We start from the raw sequence: 18,914 nt of genomic DNA, 5'->3' as shown, positions 1-18,914 counted from the left end.
AAATGCCAATTAAAACCACACAGAGATACAATTTTGGACTGGGCAAACTGGCAAAGATATGCACTGTGTGGGTCGGAGTATGCCTGAAGAGGCTTTCTCATGTACGGCTGCTGAGAGCGCAATCCCTCTGGAAGGCAATTTGGCAGTTATCTGTCAAAACGACAACTGCACCTAACTTTTGGTCCAGCAATTCCATTCCATGATTATTACTTGCACACATGGGACATGACCTGTGTCAGCACTGTTTATAATAGTGAAAGATCAGAACAACCAGTGATAGGGGATTGGTTAAGAAAACCATGCTACACCCACTCAAGGAAGTATGCAGCTGTGACGATAAGATCATGATTATGTACCAGTATGGAACCATTTCTAAGCTACATTGTTAAGTGAAAGCAGCAAATTGCAAAATAGTGTGCACAGCATGCTGTCATGTTAGAGAGGAAAAGTAATATATACATTTCCTTCTATCTGTATCAAGTATCTCTGGAAATATAAATAAGATGTTAAAATAATATTGAGGGGTGTGGATGTGGCAAGAGGTTGAGCACCTGCCTCCCACACGGGAGGTCCCAGGTTCCGTTCCCAGTGCCTCCTGAAAAAAACAAAAACAAACAATAAACAAAACAAATGAAAAAACGAACTCAGGGAAGCCAGTGTGGCTCAGGGGTTGAGCGCTGGCTTCCCACATATGAGATCCAGGGTTCAATGGCCCCTGGTACCTCAAAAAATAAAACAAACGAAAAGAATTGGCTGGAAGAAAGTAAATTAGGCAACTAAAAGGACCAGTTTCCTAGTTAAATATAATTTCTTAATTTTTGAAACATGTTTTAACTTAAAAAAAAAAAAAAAAAGGATATTTTGAAAGATTTGCCTATGAAGGTCCTGGTAGCCAGCCTTGAAAAACATGTCCCCCAGAAAACAGTTCCTTCCATCTGCCCCATAAGATCTAAGCCCCTTCTCAGTCTAAAGCAGAGTGGGCATCACCATCCCCAAATCCTCAAGATTAAGGAATGAACAAACATACGTGGGAATGCAACCATGGATCAAAGTAGACTTATTATTGTAGTAATAGAACTTGTAACATTGATATAAAGATGGTGGCTACCAGAGGTTCTGAGGGGAGGGGAAGGAAAGAACAGGTGGAACAAAGGGCATTTTTAGGGTATTAGAATTGTTCTGCATGAGCCTGCAATGACAAATACAGTCCATTACACATTTTGTCAAAACCTATAAAATTGTACAGTGCAAAGTAGAAAACAAAATGTAAACTGTAGACCATGGTTGGTAGCAAGGCTTCTGTATTTGTTCATCAATTGTAACAAATGGACCACACTAATGTAAGATGTGATTAATAGGAGAAAATGTGAGAGGGAAAGTGTAGGGTATATGGGAACCCCCTATATTTTCAATGAACTTTTCTGTAGCCTAAAACTTCTTTAAAAATAAAATTTTAAAAAAAGTACCAATTCAATGCTCTGCAAAAAATAATTAGCCGATTATTAATCTTTTTCTAACAGTTACAACAGAAGAATCATTATTTGTTTTACAGGACTCCTTTTTCACAGCCCTATAAAGAAGCAAGGTTTAGTTTTTGTTTTTGCTTATTTGCTTGCTTTTAGGGTCTAGTTGATCTGACCTACAAAAGAACAAATGCATATAATCAAAAATGGAAACAAAATTCAGCAGAAGACAGGAGTATATTTACTGGATGAAAAATCTAAAGAGCCCTGAAAATTTCCATAGTGTGAGTTAGATACTGTGCTAACCGATAGCTACCTCCTAGAAAAAGCCTTTCTGGCCAGCTAATCTAAAATGGCCTCTCCCCATTATTCTCTATCTTCCCTACATGTATTTACAGTATATATCTTGTTTATTTGTGTACATGTTTGTTATATTTTCCTAACTAGGATTTAAGCTTCAAGAAGTCTGTTTTATCTACCATTAAGCTTTTCAGTACTTAACCCAGTATTGGGCACATAGCAGGAACTCAATAAACATTTATTGAATGAAAAGAAAAAAAACAAAACAACAACAAACAACTGGCCTCCAATAAGCCTCACCTCTTGGTAGTCACACCCTTATGTAGCCTTCTCCCACATTCTATCACAGTTGGTCTGGGTAACCAAAAGAATATGTCAGAAGTGATGGTATGTACCTTCTGAGATCACCCTATAAAAAGCACTGCAGCTTTTGTCTTGGCCTCTCTCTCATATCACTCTGGGGGAAGCCAGCTGCCATGTCACAAGCAGCCCTGTGAAGAGGCCCACGTGGTGAGGAATGGAAGCCACCTGCCAAAAACCATGTGCATGAGCTTGTGAGTGGATCCTCTAGTCCAGTCATGCTTTCAGGTGACAACAGCCCTGGCCAACACTTGACTGCAATCTCACTAGAAATTCTAAGTCAGAACAACCCAGTTTAGTTGCCTCCAGATTCCTGATCTTCATGAGAGATAATAAATATTGTTTTAAGCTGCTAAAACATGCCCATGAGATGGTTTCCAGAAGCTACTAATGATTCCATAAGAGTCTGGGATACAAAGTACCTGAAGTCAGGGCTTCTTAACTAGGGTCCATAGATGCCTGAGGAATCCATGGAAAGATGTCAGGGGGTCTGTGAGCTTGAACTGAAAAAAATCAACTCTAATTATCTTTATTTTCTCTGACCTCTGATATTGAGTGTCATGAAACTATCTGCTGTTACATTCTAAGAAAGAGTCTGTGGTTTTCACCTGACTGGCAAAGGGATCCATGGAACAAAAAAGGTTAAGAACGCCTGCATTAAGTAAACATCATACTGAAACAAAATTCATGAAAATAGTCAAGACATTTTGAAAAAAAGAAAGGGAGACTTTGCTCTAATAGATATCAAAACTTTCTATAAATAACAGATCTGATTTAACACTTAAAACATCTACACAGCAAAAATTACTAAAAATAAACTTAAAAGGCAAACAATAGAATGGGGGAAAATATTTACAATATGTAAAAAGACAAGAGTTAATACCCATTATCTAAAGAAAACTACAAATTATAGGAAAAAGAGAACCAATCTATAATGGAAGCTGTGGCTATCGCCCCAACATCCATTCTACCCCATTGTGTAATTGCCATATGGTTTACATGGGATTTAGCCCAGCCCAACTTCAGGATTTAAACCAATTAGAATAATGTAATTCTTTGCCAAAATCCCTGGTTCAGGTAATGAGGCCTAAACCAATCCATCAGTGCATAGTGTTTCCTTGATCACCAGTACTGATTTAGGGTGGACTAGTCAGTATGGCATTCAAGACTACTCCCTGGAACCTTGTGACACGAATCTTCTTTCCTTCTGAGGCTTGACACTGCTATAACAGTTTGCAAACATGAGGAAGCAAGCCTAAGGAGACAGCTGGCCCCAAAGGAGGACAGAGAAGAGAATTTCAGGGAAGGAAATGAGACCCCTGATCAAATCACACATTCCATCCAACCACTGTACTGTTCAGTTCTGTGAGCCAAGAAATCCCCTTTAATAATTTTCTGCTCTTGAACTGAAAGGCTCCTTTCTGATAGATGACTGAAAGGAAAAATGTACAAATAAGCAATTCATAGAAGAAATAAAAATGGCCAACAAACAAAATTAAAAATGCTCAACCTCAGAAAAAAAAATTTAAAAATTGAAACAAGGTATCATGTTTGGCTTATCACATTGCCAAAAAATAAAAAATATGGTTAATACCCAATTCTGGTAATAATGTTTCTAATTAAATAGAAACTTTTATATACAGTTGATAGAAGTGCAAACTGTTACAGCCTTTTTGAAAGGCAATTTGTAGTGATCTATCAAATTTTAAATTATGAATCTTTTAGCAGTTCTCTTATAAGCCTCTAACCTAAAGAAATACTCAAAATTGTATGGGTAGCACCATTTGTATATTGGAAGAGTGGAACTAATCTAAATGCACATCAATAAGAAATGGTTAAATAAATTATAGTGCAAACAGCATGGGACACTATTCAGCAGTTCAGAAAGAAAAATGCAACATAATGATACACAAACACATGGAAAGATGTACACAATACACATCAAATGAAAAAGCAAGCTGCAGAACAATATGTATAGTAAGACCCGATTTTGTGACAGAAAAAAAGAGAAAAGAAAGTTCACAGCTATGAGTCTGTATCCAGAAGAGATAGAGGGGCTTATATTTTGCATTCTTATGTTCTTTTATCTTTTTACAGTGAACATTTTTTATGTACAGCATAATTCTAGTTTTGTTATATATATAACAATATCCAAATGCATTAAAAATGTCCAGAAAAATACATAGCAAAATGTTAGTAGTTATCCAAGAATTATAGATGTATTTATTTTATATAGACTTTTGTATAGTTTTCTTTTTTTTTTTTTTTTTTTAAGGCCCAGGGATTAAACCCAGGACCTCATGTATGCAAAGCAGGTGCTTAAACTCTGTGCTACACCCACTCCCCTTTTTTATTTTGTGGGGTTGTTGTTGTTGAATTCCCCTTTAATAATTAAATTTCAAAAAGGACCGAGCAACCTACCCTCTGGGAGGCTGACCTTTATTACCATTTGCTATAAGCTTCAGAAAATGGAATTTTGACTCAAGGATATTTGGAGCATGGAAACTCCAAGGCAGGGTAGGCTTTGTAGAGTGTGGAACTATGGAAAGATGCATGAAGTTGCAGGCACCTGGGAGCAAGAAATTGAAGAAATAGCTAGGCAAGTTATGAAAGCAAGATGGGATGGCTCTAACAGTTCCCGGTTGTGGTGTAAAGGGTAAGAGCACAGACTGCCTGAGGACAAAAACTGGCTCCATCCTAGCAAGTTACTTGACCCTTCTCTGCCTTAGCAACCTAGCTAACTCCAGTTCTTACCTCATAGGTTTGGTGTAAAGATTAACTAAATTGTGTATCTCAGAACACTGCCTGAGACACAGAAAGGTTTACATGCTATTATTGCTATTACATGTTAGTACATATGTTATACTGCTATTCTTATATAAGTATTACATTACTATAGAATAACATACATTATGTATTACTATATTGCTACTATAGAATATATATTATATTGTTGTATTGCTTTTATTATTATTAGTGGATGAGATATAAATGTATTTAGTTCCTAATCTGTATAAGCCATTGTACTAAAGTACTGAGGATCAAAGAAACACAACATTTTTGCCCCAAAGGAGCTTACAAATTTGTTGAAAGTGTAAGGCCCAAAAAAGCCAAGAGGAGGGAAGCGGACTTGGCTCAACGGTTAGAGCATCTGCCTACCACATAGGAGGTCCACAGTTCAAACCCAGGGCCCCCTTAACCCATGTGGAACTGGCCCACATGCAGTGCTGATGTGAGCAAGGACTGCCCTGCCACACAGGGGTGTCCCCTTATAAGGGAGCCCCACATGCAAGGAGTGCACCCCATAAGGAGAGCCGCCCAGTGTGAAAGAAAGTTCAGCCTGCCCAGGAGTGGCGCTGCACACACAGAGAGCTGACATAGCAAGATGACGCAACAAAAAGAGACACAGATTGCTGGTGCCGCTAAAAACAATAGAAGCGGACATAGAAGAACACACAGTGAAAGGATACAGAGACAATTGGGGCAGGGGAGGGGAGAGAAATAAATTTAAAAAAAAAAGTCAAGATAAATCAGGGGCTGCCAAACTACAGTTGATGGGGTTCTAGCTTAGAACAATTTGTACATGTTTAAAGGGTTGTAAAACAAAACAAAGAAGAATATACAGAGACCTTTGAGGGCCTGCAAAGCCTAAACTATTTACTTTCCGCCCCCTTACAGAAGTTTACCACCCCTCATCTAAATAATTAGTGCTACATGGAATGTGGTGCTGAAGAGAGCATTATGTGGCCAGGAGGCAGACCTTGAACTGTAAAAATCTTTTCAAGTTGAAGAGCCTATGGAGGCCACCACAAATCCTTTTTGAAATTTCCTAGGAGGCGATCACCGGTCATCCAGTTTCTGCTCAAAGTGTTCACAGTGATAGGGGACTCTATTTGACCTGAGTTTTAAACAGAAACCTCCCTCTTTCTTTCCATACTCATTTCCGTCTCAATTTCCCTGCCATTTTCCCCCTGGCCCTTCTTGATTCCTCTCTTGCCCAACATCAATCTGGTGATGAGTGCGTTCAGGTTAATGAGACTCAGAGACTCAGATCCTGGCTTCTCCATCACCAGAAAATGTCTCTACTCTTCTTTGAGCTTCCCATACTTCATTTGGAAAATGGAAAAAAAATATACAAAGTTTAGGGTCGTCAGGATTAAAAGACACGGGATGAAAATGCCTGGAGCACAAGAGGCCCTCAAAATTACTTCCTTTTGGAAGGAATCGCTTTATTATTCACAGGGTTGTGGAGCATAAAAAGCTGCTGCCATGCAGCTCAGAGGTCTTGACTGGGAATTGGTAGACCTAGGTGCTAGTCCTATTTCTATCACCTGTGACCTTGAGTAAAACCACTCAGTCTAAGTTGGGGACTTCACTTTCCTCACTGATAAAGTGAAGAGGGGGAATGACCAGATGATATGCAGGTGCCCCCTAGATTTGAAAATTCCCCTGTACCCCTAGATCTCCAGGCAGGAGCGAAGAATGTCTCAGCTCCTCCCACACTCGAGTCCCCAAAAGTTACATGACCGAGCTCCATCCTTTAGAGGAGAAATCCGGGTAGACCCGGTGGTCCAGTTGTGAAGCTCTAAGGCCGATGACCTGGCTACAGGTAAACAATAAACACTTCAGAACAGCCCAGGGGTGTACACCGACACAAAGGATTCGCGGGGATAAGTTAAAAGATACAGGTGACACCGATGCTCACAGCTACAATGAGAAGGCTAGCCCAAGTTACTGCTCTGATGCTAGTCGTTCCCGGCACCGGACGCCTGGCCCGAGAAGCTGCCTTCCACTCCCCCGAATGCGAGGCTCCCAGGGAGGGGAGCCTTCTGGCCAGTGGCCACAGGCCCCGGCGCAGTCTATGGGAAAGGAAACGTGGCTCTCGCCCGGAGGGGAGGTCAAGCAGACAGCCGAGTGCAAAGCACCGTCTTACCTCAGCTCGCTTCTGCTCCGACTCCGGCTTCTAGCAAACTTCAGACCCAAGTGTCAAGACTCGGCCAGGCCAGGGGGCGGTCCTGCCTGAAAGGACCCCTTCCCCCAACACCCAGGGGACTTCGCGGGCCTCGCGGGCTGCCCGCCGGCTGCCTGACTGGAAGGCGCGGCTCTCCGCCCCCTCCTCGACGACCCTCCGTCTCCTGGAGGAGAAAGCAGCTTTTCCGCCCTGTCAGCCGGAAGCCGAGGGCAGGGCTGAGGCGCCGGCGGCAGCTCGGTACCTGGATTTTAGTCAGGCAGTACGGCGGGTTTCTGGCAGGGGTCAGGCTGTGAGAAGAAAAGTCCTCTGCGCAGCTCGCCTCACTTGCAGCTGTTTCCACTTTCGTCCTCTTCCGCTCAAGATGGTGGCTTCCCGGGCAATTGGCAGCCTTAGACGCTTCGCTGCCTCCAGGACTCTTCGCTCCCCAGGTGAGGCCTGGCGGAGGGCCCCGCAGCCCGGGGTAGAGCTCCTGCGGGGACCTGGGCGGCCCGGGAGCGGCGTCTCCCACGGACGGATTTCTCCCCGCCCCTGTCCGGGGCACCCAGTCCTCGCGATGGTCGCTGCCCTGGGACCCCGTCCCCTGCGTCCTTGTGAAGGGACTGTCGCTTCCTCTCCCACGATTCCGAGTGCCGCGGCGCTTCCAGGCCCCAGAACCCCTAAATCGGATTTCTGAGTCCTTCCCACCCCGGGCCTGGCATTTTCCTCCTGTCTCCGGTGCCGCACTTGTGGGCTCACGCCCTTCTTCGTAGACCTGGGTTCCAGAAGAAAGGGAACCCAGTCTGTCAGATAGTTGTGTCTTCACAGCACCTTGCCGGTAACCGGCCGTGCAGGTTACTGCCCCTCCGTTCTCCTTTGCTTCCAAACCACTTTTGTACCTATGACCACTTTTCAGTAGAGTTCGGCTGTTGCACAGAGCCATCAATCCCAGTGTAAACGTATAGTATGTACGGTGACTTTCAACGGGAGGTTCAACAGCTTGCTGGAAAACTTTTTTTTTTTTTTTTTTAATACTCAGATGTCTTGTAACTTAGAAAATACAGTGCTAGATAATTTAAAGTACGTTTTCTAATTTTGTTTTTGACGATTCCCAATCAGCCTGCATTAGCTATGTTGTCTTTTTAAACTGGAAGTGGAAGGGTTAAGAGGGATGATGCTAGAAACTGAGCATTCTCCCATCTCAAATCTGTAAGGTGAAAAGTGACTAGTTAAATTCTTAGTTATGTGAATGGTAAAATAATAGGAAATGTCATGTGAAGTAGAGACAAATACCTTAGTCCTTAGTACAGTACATGGTACATATTTAAACTTGATTCACTTCCCTAATCCCATCCCTTTCCTGGGGTTGAATTTTGATAAAAGCTCTTGGTTCTTACAACCAAATTAACGTTTTCCGATTTGAAATTTGTGTCAGCATAATCCATTTATCTCCACTGACAGTAGTCTTATGACATCTTGTAGTTATTGCCTTGAGCTAAATTACAAAGATGATTAAAATGTAGGCCAAAGGTTACCCTCTCTTTGGCTGGCACAGTAGATGTAGGCTAAGGTTCACCAAGCTGCTGTAAAGTGAGCTCTGCTGATTTGGGTTCCCAAAAAAACTTGCACTCAAGTTCATTTACTTTACTGTGGTTTGGAATTCTTTTTCAAATATATTTGTATATTTACTTATTTTCTGGGTTTTTGTATCTGTTGATTTAGAGGAGTTGTGTGTGCATGCATGCATACGTGCTTAGGCAGCAAAAAAAGGGCAAGCAGGTAAGCGTTGACATGGTTTAAACTGTTGGCTGTTGAGCACCAACCAGTTGTTTCAAATATTTGATCTTAAAATTGCATCCAAAAAAAAAAAGATAAATTCAAGAAAATTAAAGAAAATTGCATCCTCTGCACAAGCCCCCATTCTTGCTTTATTTTCTTTTCTTTGTTTAGTGACTTATCTTCCAACATTTATCTACATATTTATTGCTTCTTCTTGGTGTGTGTGTGTCAGTATTTATTTGCACCCCATCCCTCCCAATGTTCATTCTCAACATCTTTTCCCACTTTAATCCACCTTGCCCTGCTTTATTTAGAATTACCTGTTTGCTTGCCTCCCCTCCTACTGGAATTTTTACTACTTTATAGGCAACCTCCTTTTTATGCCAGGTCTATTTTTAGGAGGTACCAGGGATTGAACCCAGGACCTCATACATGGAAAGCAGGTACTCAACCACTGAGATACACCCTCTTCCCTCACCCTTTCATTTATCTCTACTAAGTAGGGACTGATTCTTCTCAGATGTCATTTTCCTTATTGCCCTAGAATGTAAGCTCCATAAAGACAGGGATTTTTGCCTTCTGGTTCTCTCCAAGTGCCTAGAACAGTGCATGACATGTGGTAGACCACAGTAGTTTTTTTTTGTTGAATGAATGACTATGAGTGCATGTTGAAAGAGATTACAGTTTAATTAGGAAAAACTACTGCAGATGCAAGGATTAGAGAACAAAGCAATAAATAGAGATCACAATGCAGGCACACAAGGGAAAATTTGTAGATTAGATTCTGAGGAATGGGAATCTGGGGAGTGGGTGTAGCTCAGTGATTGTGTGCCTGCTTCCCATGTACCAGGTCCCAGATTCAATCCCAGGTACCTCCTTTAAAAAAAAAAATCTGAAGAAAAGGCTTTGTGGAAGACGTTAGAGCAATGATAGAGAAACAAAGAAGGAAGAGTTGTAAATACAGATGACAGATTTCAAGTGATAGGCAGAGAAGGGAAGTATATCCTTAGTGAAGTAGAGGCACTGGAGACTGAGGCTATGGTGAGCTTTTCCTATCTTATTTACTGTAGTGTAGCACTTTGACTTACAGGTACTCTTACAGTCTTACTTCACTTTTATTTCTATCTTTATAAAACACCTGAAGTTCCCTATGAGACTTCTTTGTTCAGGTCATACAGTTGAACCCAAGTCTTTTGACTCTGAAGCCTTTTGTCTGTACTAGTGCTAGCAGGCCTGGCTTGGATTGCTTAAAGAAGAAATGCAGACAGAACTTGAGATCGTGCTAGTCTGATTCTGATGCCATCTGCAATGGTTGCTTTTTTTTCCCTCCTCAATAATATGTGGCATTGCCTTTCACACCAGTATAAAGCTGCTCTTTTCTGTGCTGCTTCTTACTTTCTCTTAAAGAACAGTGAGATGGAGAAAATGAGAGCCTTGGCTATTACTATTGATGGTCCTCCCCTGTCCCACACCATCACGTTGTGGTTCCGAAATGCCCATTTGTTTACTAACTACTTCAGAGTCACCTTTTAAAAAATACAGATTCTAAAGCCTGGCCCTCTTACTTACTGAATCTGTGGTTCTAGTTTAGGGCCCAGGAATTTATGGAATGTATTTTGAACCTCCCTGGCTGCTTCTTATGCCCAGCTGGGTTCTAGAGTAATTCCTTGCTCCTACTCTGGGAATCCCTATCCAACTGGATATATTGATAGTTTATTTGGTTCTGCTTTGGCCACATGTAATAGTTCCTAGCTTCAGAAAGGTCCTTATCTCCTGACCAAATAGAAGGCCACACTCAACTTGGAACTGAGTCTGGCTCCAAGATTTGTTTCTAAATCACATAAAAAGTATTTTGAGTAGAGTTGATATTGCTGTTTAAAATTGCATTTAGAATATACATTAAGTGACCAATGTGGTTTGATTTTATTTCCATCTTGTATTATAGTACATGCTAGGGCAAAGTCTTAGACCCTTGTTTGACATCTCCCAAATTCTGAACTAGATGAAGGAAGGGGATTTGGAAATGGAGAATAGGCATGGAGAAAGACAGTTAGTCACAGACTCATGGAAAAGCCTAGCTACTGAAAGATTGCTAGGAATTTTAACTTTTTTTCCCCCTTTTTTTAAGTAATCGCAAGAAACAAAACTGCTCCTACTCACTCTCTTATGTTAGGTGGGCACTAGAATTCCCCCGTATTCCTTATCTTCTACCCAGAATCCAGATTCTGAGACCCTCTTCTGGGCTTCTCTTGTGTAGTTTATGCTGATTATCTCTTTCCTGCACTGCCAGTGAGCCCGAAGCAGTGAAGAGAGAAAAGGGAAGGAGAGCAGCTGGTCTTTGTTGTACAAGGAGTAGGAGTGTAGACTTTTTCAGCTAGAAATGCTTGTGCATGACCCCACTTTAAAACGTTTTCTCTCTATTCTTCTTGACCCTTGTAAAAGCCCAGTGCTTCTAAGGATTGGACCCACAGCAAGCCAGTCAGAACGGCTAGGAGAGACAAGAGCTGGCGTAAGCGTGTAGAGCCTGGTGTACAGTGTTTCATGCCTGGTCAGGGATTGCCAGTTAGTTTTGCAGGTATTTCAGGTTTTTTGGGGGGTTTTTTTTGTTTGTTTTTATTTCAGGTTTTATAATTAGAACTATGAGACTGAAATTACTTTAACTTCTGCTTTAACCTCATTCTGATTTTATTGGTCCTACTCTTAGAAATAGATAGCAGATAAGGTGTTTATAGGGGAGTTTTAATGCTATAACCTACACTTTGAGCAACTTTAGTTGATGGATAGTTGTGTATATTCCTAACTTTAAAATAAAGTGAAGCAGAGAATGTTTCCTTAATAATAGCCTTTATTGCTCTTTGATTTTATTTTTTCTTAAGATTTACTTATTTCCCCTTCCTCCCCCATCTTAGTTGTCTGTTCTCCGTATCTATTTGCTGCATCTTCTTTGTCCGCTTCTGTTGTCAGCGGCACAGTAATCTGTGTTTCTTTTTGTTGAGTCATCTTGTTGTGTCAGCTCTCCGTGTGTGCAGCACCATTCTTGGGCAGGCTGCACTTTCTTTCACGCTGGGCGGCTCTCCTTATGGGGCGCACTCCTTGCACATGGGGCTCCCCTACGCGGGGGACACCCCTGTATGGCAGGGTACTCCTTGCATTCATCAGCACTGCGCATGGGCCAGCTGCACATGGGTCAAGGAGGCCCGGGGTTTGAACCATGGACCTCCCATGTGGTAGATGGATGCCCTAACCACTGGGCCAAGTCCGCTGCCTCCTTGATTTTATTTTTGATAACACTGTAAAGTTCTTCTCCAGAAAAATACCAGAGGATGTGGCTGGAGAAGATAGTTGGGATGTATCTGGAATACATTTGGACCTGACATTATAGATTGCTTTGTAGGTTACTTACTGCCTGGTATATTCGTTTTCCTATTGCTGCTGTAAAAAAAAAAAAATGCCCACAGACTTAGTATCTTAAAGAATACAAGTTTATTATCTTACAGTCCTATAAGATAGAAATCTGATGTGGGTTCCACTGGGCTAAAGTCAGAGTGTCACAGAATCACATTCCTTCTGGATGCTGGAGGGGAGAATCCATTTCCTTGCCTTTTCTAGCTTCTAGAGGCTGCCTGCAGTCTTTGGCTCATTCTTGGCATCCTCCTTCAAGGCTGGCAACACTGGGCGGAGTCCTTCTCACACTGCCTTCGTTCTGGTTTCCTTCTGCCTTCCCCTTTGCCCTTTGTGTGTACATTGGGCCCACCTGGATAATACAGGATAATCTCCCTATATTAAGGTCAGCTGATTAACATCCTTAATTCCACCCACAACTTAACTAATTCCCCTTTGCCATGTAGGCTAATATGTTTACACATTCCTGGAACTAGGACTTGGACATCTTTGCGAGGATGGAGAGGGCATTATTTTGCCTACCACACTTAGTATCGAAATAATTGTGTTGACCTTACAGTTGAAATGAAAAAGATATGGTAGTGGTGACAATAATGGCCTAGAACGCATTGTTCTGATCTTTATTTTTTAGTAAATTCTATTGTTACATATTACAGGTGCTGTAGAAATTCTACTTTGCAAAATAAGTTTTTCTTTTCCTCCCCCTACCCTGCTGTTTTTGCTGTGTCCATTCGCTGTGTGGTTTTCTGTATCTATTCTCTTTTTGTTTCCCCTTCTTATCTTTCTCCTCTAGAATTCACCAGGATTTGCTCCTGGGGACCTCTGATGTGGAGAGAGGTTCCCTGTTAATTGTGCCACCTCGGTTCCTAGTTTCTGCTGTGCTTCACCTTGACTCTCCCCTTTGTTTCTCTTTTGTGTTGTCATCATATGACTGCATGACTTACTTGCGCGGGCGCTGGCTCATTGCGTGGGTCCTTGGCTCACCGCGCAGGTCCTTGGCTCACTGCATGGTCCCTGGCTTGCTGTGTGGGCAGGAATTGGCTTACCACACGGGCAGTCACATGGGCACTCAGCTTGCCATGCGGGCACTCAACTCTCCACATAGGTACTCATGTGGACTCTAGGCTCACCATGTGGGTACTTGGCCACAGAGGCATTCGGCTCACCACGCGGGCACTGACTAGCTGCACAAGCACACTTTCTCTTCTTTTTCATCAGGAGGCCTCAGGGATTGAAACTGGGTCCTCCCGTGTGGTAGGCAGATGCCTTATCACTTGAGCCACATCCGCTTCCCTGCAAAATAATTTTAAAATACCATTTTCTTACAGGTTATGTTTGCCGTGACTTTACAGGATCCCCTGCTTCGATGGGTAAGTCTAATTTCTTTTTGACATGCTTATAAGGGTTTTTAGATTTAGTTGGCAATAAACACGTTTACAAATAAATTTTCCTTCTCTTTCTAGCCAGAACCCATATTAACTATGGAGTCAAAGGGGATGTGGCAGTTGTCCGAATTAACTCACCCAACTCAAAGGTACCTCATTTAACCTGCTGCAGTTTAGTTTTACTAACTACATTAATGAATCCAGTCCTCAAAGGGAAAGAAAGAAATCCACCTATCTAGTAATAATCTTATATGGACTTACAGGTTGGACCATTGAACTAGTTAGGGTTTAACAGATTGTCCAAGGAAGTCAGAATTCTGTAGCAGAGGAACAAGCTGTGTTTATAAGAATCACAACTTGCCTTCCCATCTTATAGAAGTTACAAAGTCTGCTTTCTTTATTATGTGTCTGACCTCGTGGTTATTCATAGTAAATTGGCTGGGTTAAATGTGGAAAGTTGGCTCTTAAGCTTCCTGAAGGATCTGATTGACTCAATGCAGTTCACATACTGAAAGTCAAGTTCTTTTGAAAGTGGAACTTCGTTTGTTTTTGGCAGCTTCTGGAAAGCATGCAGTATTAGTACAGTCTTTTGCCAAGAAGAGCTTTGTTGCAGGGACTTGTGATTTTCTCCCATCTAAAATTGGCACAAAGATTTGATACCTCAGAAATCTTGTAACTAGAGGCCTAGGTAAATAAAAAGATGACCTAGATGGAAGCAATTGACACCTCTTACAAATTAAGGAAAATAAGAGTCATTCCATTTTACTCAAGTAAATCTAGCATCCACTGATTGAAACATAAGTTGTTTTTTATTTTTCAGATTTTTTTTTTTAGTTGAGCATTTTTCCTGAACACAGAAATAATACAGGCCTATGGTGGGAAATGTTAAAACCACAAAAAAATTATAAAGAAGAAAATCATTCATAATTCAAACCCAATTTTAATACTTAATCCAGTTTCAACAAGTAATTTTTATAAAGTTAAGATCACACGGTATGTCTAATTTTGGTTCCTTTTTCCCCCTTGTTATACAATGTGTTTTCCATGCCAGTAAACATTTTCAGATTATTTATGGCCTGCATATGATTCAAACTCTTGAATATGACCCTGAATTCCTCCTTTGGCTTGTCCTAGTTTTCAAGGGAGGGGTACTTATAGCTGGCGAAAGCTGCCTGAACAGAAAGATGCTGGGTTTTTTGCTTTTTCTCTGCCTCTCTTTCCGTGCTTCTAACAGTCTGTTTTTGCTGGATAAACATATTTCCTATCAAAATGGCATTTGATGATGATACATACATCTGGTACTTTGAATTTAAACATTTAGATTTGTATGTATTTCCCTTTGACAGGTAAATACACTGAATAAAGAACTGCAGTCAGAGTTCTTAGAAGTAATGAATGAAATCTGGGCTAGTGATCAAATCAGAAGTGCTGTCCTGATCTCATCAAAGCCAGGCTGCTTTATTGCAGGTGCTGATATCAAGTAAGTTTTAGGAAATTTGAAGCCATCTTTTATCTTGGCCAGTAGTATATTTCTTAGGCTTAATAATTCCTCCTTAAGAAGGTAGAAAAAAATTCCCTGAAAGTTTTTTGTTGTTGTTGCTGTTTTCATGAGTATAATAAAGTTGATAAAATAGAGGGACTTGGTGCTTAAACCAGGTGGTACATATAATCTTTCCTTAAAGAATTTGAAATCAGTTCAAGGAGGAACTTAAGCAGAATATGTCAATAGCATAAAAAGTACTCTCAAATTAAATTAACAATGAGATGACATTTACCCATCAGACTAACAAACATTTAAAAGTCTGAAAATACTACGTGTTTAGCAAGAACTTGGAGAAATGAGAAAAGTAATATATTACTAGTAGGAATGCCAATTGTTACAGGCGCTTTGGAGAGTTATTTGGCAGCATTTAGTAAAATTGACAGTGCTGCACATATCATATGATATACTCTTGTAGGTAGGTAATAAACTAAAAAAAATCTCTTCCTTTGTTCATAAGGACTCATATCCAAGGATGTTCAGTCTAGGGTTTTTTTTTTTCCTGTTCCCCCCCTCCCCTCCTGGTTGTCTGCTCTCTGTGTCCATTTGCTGCGTGTTCTTCTGTGTCCACTTGGATTCTTGTCAGTGGCATCAGGAATCTATGTCTCTTTTTGTTGCATCATCTTGCTGTGACAGCTCTCCATGTGTACAGCGCCACTCCTGGGCAGGCTGCGCTTTTTTTTCCCCACCTGGACGGCTCTCCTTATGGGGCGCACTCCTTGTGCATGGGACTCCCCTATGCGGGGGACACCCCTGCGTGGCACGGCACTCCTTGCACACATCAGCACTGCGCGTGGGCCAGCTCACCAAACGGGCTCAAGGAGACCCTGGGTTTGAACCCTGGACCTCCCATGTGGTAGGCGGACACTCTTTATCAGTTGAGCCAAATCCACTTCCCAAGTCTAGTGTATTTTAAAATAATGAAGTTAAAGCAAACTAATTGTTAGTCAGTAGGGAAATGGTTAAGTAAAATATAGAATATTCACATGATAAAACACTGCAAAACATTAAAAGGAATTGACTAATCCACAACATAACAGTAGATCTCAATGTAACCTTAAGGTAAAAAAAAGCAAGTTGCAAAATGTTTCATAAAGTATATTTACAGATGTAAATATATATGGTTGGTCTGGAAGGATAAAAGTGGTTGCGTTGGGGGAAATGAAGTAGGTAGGACTGGAGGTGGTGCTCACAGACTAACAGTGTTTAAGGAGGGGAAGTGACATCCATTGTTAGTTTAACAGGTTAAAATGTTAACAGTTGTTAATTCTGTCAAAATATGGGTATTGGTCATTTTATTCTTTTTGCTTTAGGCAATGATAGCCAGCATTATGGGCTTAGTAGTTTGTACTAATGTTTTTAGTACTCATGTTTTTTAAAACTTGGATCCACATTGGGTGTCTTTTCTTGTTTATGTGCAGTGATTAGAAATTAATAGATTCTGGTTAGTTCATGTTTATTTTGCTGCTGCTTCACAGTTATTTGAACCTAGCAAGACACTAGCACCCTAGCAGTGGTTACCTGTGTCCTTAGGAAAACTCATGTAGCTTCTGTAAGGTGAGCTGAGCAACTCCCCATTTATAAAATGACAAAATATTTGTGATCCTTGGTCAAAGGTACAAAATCTAAACCTTAAATGTGTTCAGAAACAAAATTAAGTAGTAAATGAAGCAAACTGAAATTAAGGGACATTGAATACAATATTATTGTACAAAATTCTTTCAGTCATGAAATGATATATTTAAAGTTTTAAGTAGAGCCCCTTAAACAAATTGAAAACTTTTTTGGGGGGGCTGTCATTTTTTTTAAATCACTTAAAGTACAATTAACCATTTAAAAATGTAAAATTCAGTGGCATTTGGTGTATTTGCAGATGTTGTGCAACCCACCAGTTCTGTCTGTAATTTCAAAACCTCATCACCTCATGAAAACACCCTATATTCAATAAGTAATCATTCTTCATTGTCCCCTCCCCTCACATTCCCTGGTAACCTTTAATCTGTTTTCTGTTTCTATGGATTTGTCTCTTCTGGATATATCTTGTAACAGGAATCATACCACATGTCACCTTTTATGTCTGGCTTCTTTCACTTAGCGTAATGTTTTCAAGGTTCACCCAAATTGTAGCTTGTATCAGTACTTCATTCCTTTTTATTACCAAATAATAGCCATTTTATGGATATACCATAATTTGTTTATCCATTCATCCATTGAGGGACGTTTAGGTTTTTTGCACCTTTTGACTATTATGAATAATGCTGCTGTAAACATTCATATACAAGTTTCTGTGTAGACATATGCTTTCATTTCTCTTGGGTATATATACCTAAGAGGGATAATGTCATGTGTTTTGTTTGTTTGTTTTTTTAAAGATTTATTTTTTATTTATTTCTCTTCCCCCCCCCCCAGTTGTCTGCTCTCTGTGTCCATTCGCTGTGTGTTCTTTTGTGTCCGCTTGTATTCTTGTCAGCGGCACCCAGAATCTGTGTCTCGTTTTTGTTGGATCATCTTGCTGCGTCAGCTCTCCGTGTGTACGGCGTCATTCCTGGGCAAGCTGCACTTTTTTCACACTGGGCGGCTCTCCTTATGGGGCACACTCCTTGTGCGTGGGGCTCCCCTACGCAGGGGACACCCCTGTGTGGCAGGGCACCCCTTGTGCACATCAGCATTGCACGTGGGCCAGCTCCACATGGGTCAAGGAGGCCCAGGGTTTGAACCGTGGACCACCCATGTGGTAGGCGGATGCTCTAACCATTGGGCCAAATCCACTTCCCAATGTCATGCTTAACTTTTGGAAGAACGCAACAAACTGTTTTCCACAGCAGCTACACCATTTTTAATTTCCACCTGCAACGTATAAGGGTTCCGGTTTTTCCACATTCTCACTAACACTTATTTTCTGTTTTTTTTTTAATTGCAAAAAACGGTGTGGATGTGAAGTGGTGGTATATTGTTGTGGTTTTGATTTGCATTTCACTAATGGCTAATGATGTTGAGTTTAATGTGCTTATTGGTATATTTTCTTTGGAGAAAAGTCTATTCAAAGTCCTTTGCCCATTTTTTAATTGGGTTATCTGTCTTTTTGTTATGAGAGTTCTTTATAAAATATTCTGGATATTGAACACTTATCAGATACATGATTTCCAAATACTTTTTCCCACAATGTAGGTTGTCTTCACATTCTTGATAGTGTCCTTCTACATATGAAAGTTTTTCATTTTGATGTCATACAGTTTGTCAGTTTTTTTCTTTTATTGTTCATGCTTTTGATGTCAAATCTAAGAATCCACTGCCAAATCTGAGGTCATAAAGATTTATCCTTGTTTTCGTCTAAGAACTTTAGAGTTTTAGAGCTTATGTTTACATTATTTTTTGCTGTTATTTTGATTGCTGTTAAACGAATAAATACCTGATAGTGAAAATGTTTAATCTGATAAAGATAATATTTACCAGAAGATAATTTTCTCAGGCAAATAGTTTTGTAATAGATTTATTAGAACAGCAAAAATAAATTTTGGAACACTTGTTTTATGTTCTCTGGATCCAGAAATGTTAAGACTTTTTTAAGATTTTATTTTATTTCTTTCTTTCCCCTTCCCCCCATTGTGTGCTCTCTGTGTCCATTCACTATGTGTTCTTCTGCATCCACTTGCATTATCCTACAGCACTGGGAAACTGTGTCTCTTTTTTGTTGCATCATCTTGCTTTATCAGCTCTTGGTGTGTGCAGCTCCACTC

The 18,914-nt window shown here is 40.7% G+C and overlaps 2 protein-coding genes across 4 annotated transcripts in view; one reads left to right on the top strand and one right to left on the bottom strand.

Moving 5' to 3' along the window:
- Positions 1 to 7,191, bottom strand: part of HADHB (hydroxyacyl-CoA dehydrogenase trifunctional multienzyme complex subunit beta) — a 40,246-nt gene extending 33,055 nt beyond the window's left edge. Inside the window, exon 1 of one of the 2 annotated variants that reach the window (XM_004447548.5) lies at positions 7,057 to 7,191. The gene's annotated coding sequence lies outside the window, so the exon portion shown is untranslated. Of the gene's footprint in view, positions 1 to 551; positions 592 to 7,056 lie in introns of those variants that run through there. The other variant, XM_071211910.1, reaches the window with a different exon arrangement.
- Positions 7,192 to 7,396: 205 nt separating this feature from the next.
- HADHA (hydroxyacyl-CoA dehydrogenase trifunctional multienzyme complex subunit alpha) overlaps positions 7,397 to 18,914 on the top strand; it is a 53,800-nt gene continuing 42,282 nt past the window's right edge. The window contains exons 1-4 of one of the 2 annotated variants that reach the window (XM_004447547.5): positions 7,397 to 7,523; positions 13,581 to 13,622; positions 13,716 to 13,786; positions 14,984 to 15,117. In XM_004447547.5, the coding sequence (XP_004447604.1) occupies positions 7,457 to 7,523; positions 13,581 to 13,622; positions 13,716 to 13,786; positions 14,984 to 15,117 (314 nt within the window). In that variant the 5' untranslated portion in view covers positions 7,397 to 7,456. The remainder of the gene's footprint in view (positions 7,524 to 13,580; positions 13,623 to 13,715; positions 13,787 to 14,983; positions 15,118 to 18,914) is intronic. The other variant, XM_023588934.3, reaches the window with a different exon arrangement.

Source organism: Dasypus novemcinctus, chromosome 25 (genome assembly GCF_030445035.2).
Source record: "Dasypus novemcinctus isolate mDasNov1 chromosome 25, mDasNov1.1.hap2, whole genome shotgun sequence".
Classification (NCBI taxonomy): Eukaryota; Metazoa; Chordata; class Mammalia; order Cingulata; family Dasypodidae; genus Dasypus; species Dasypus novemcinctus.
The sequence above is the reverse complement of the archived record's forward strand: the minus strand, read 5'-3'. Positions and strand labels throughout refer to the sequence as shown.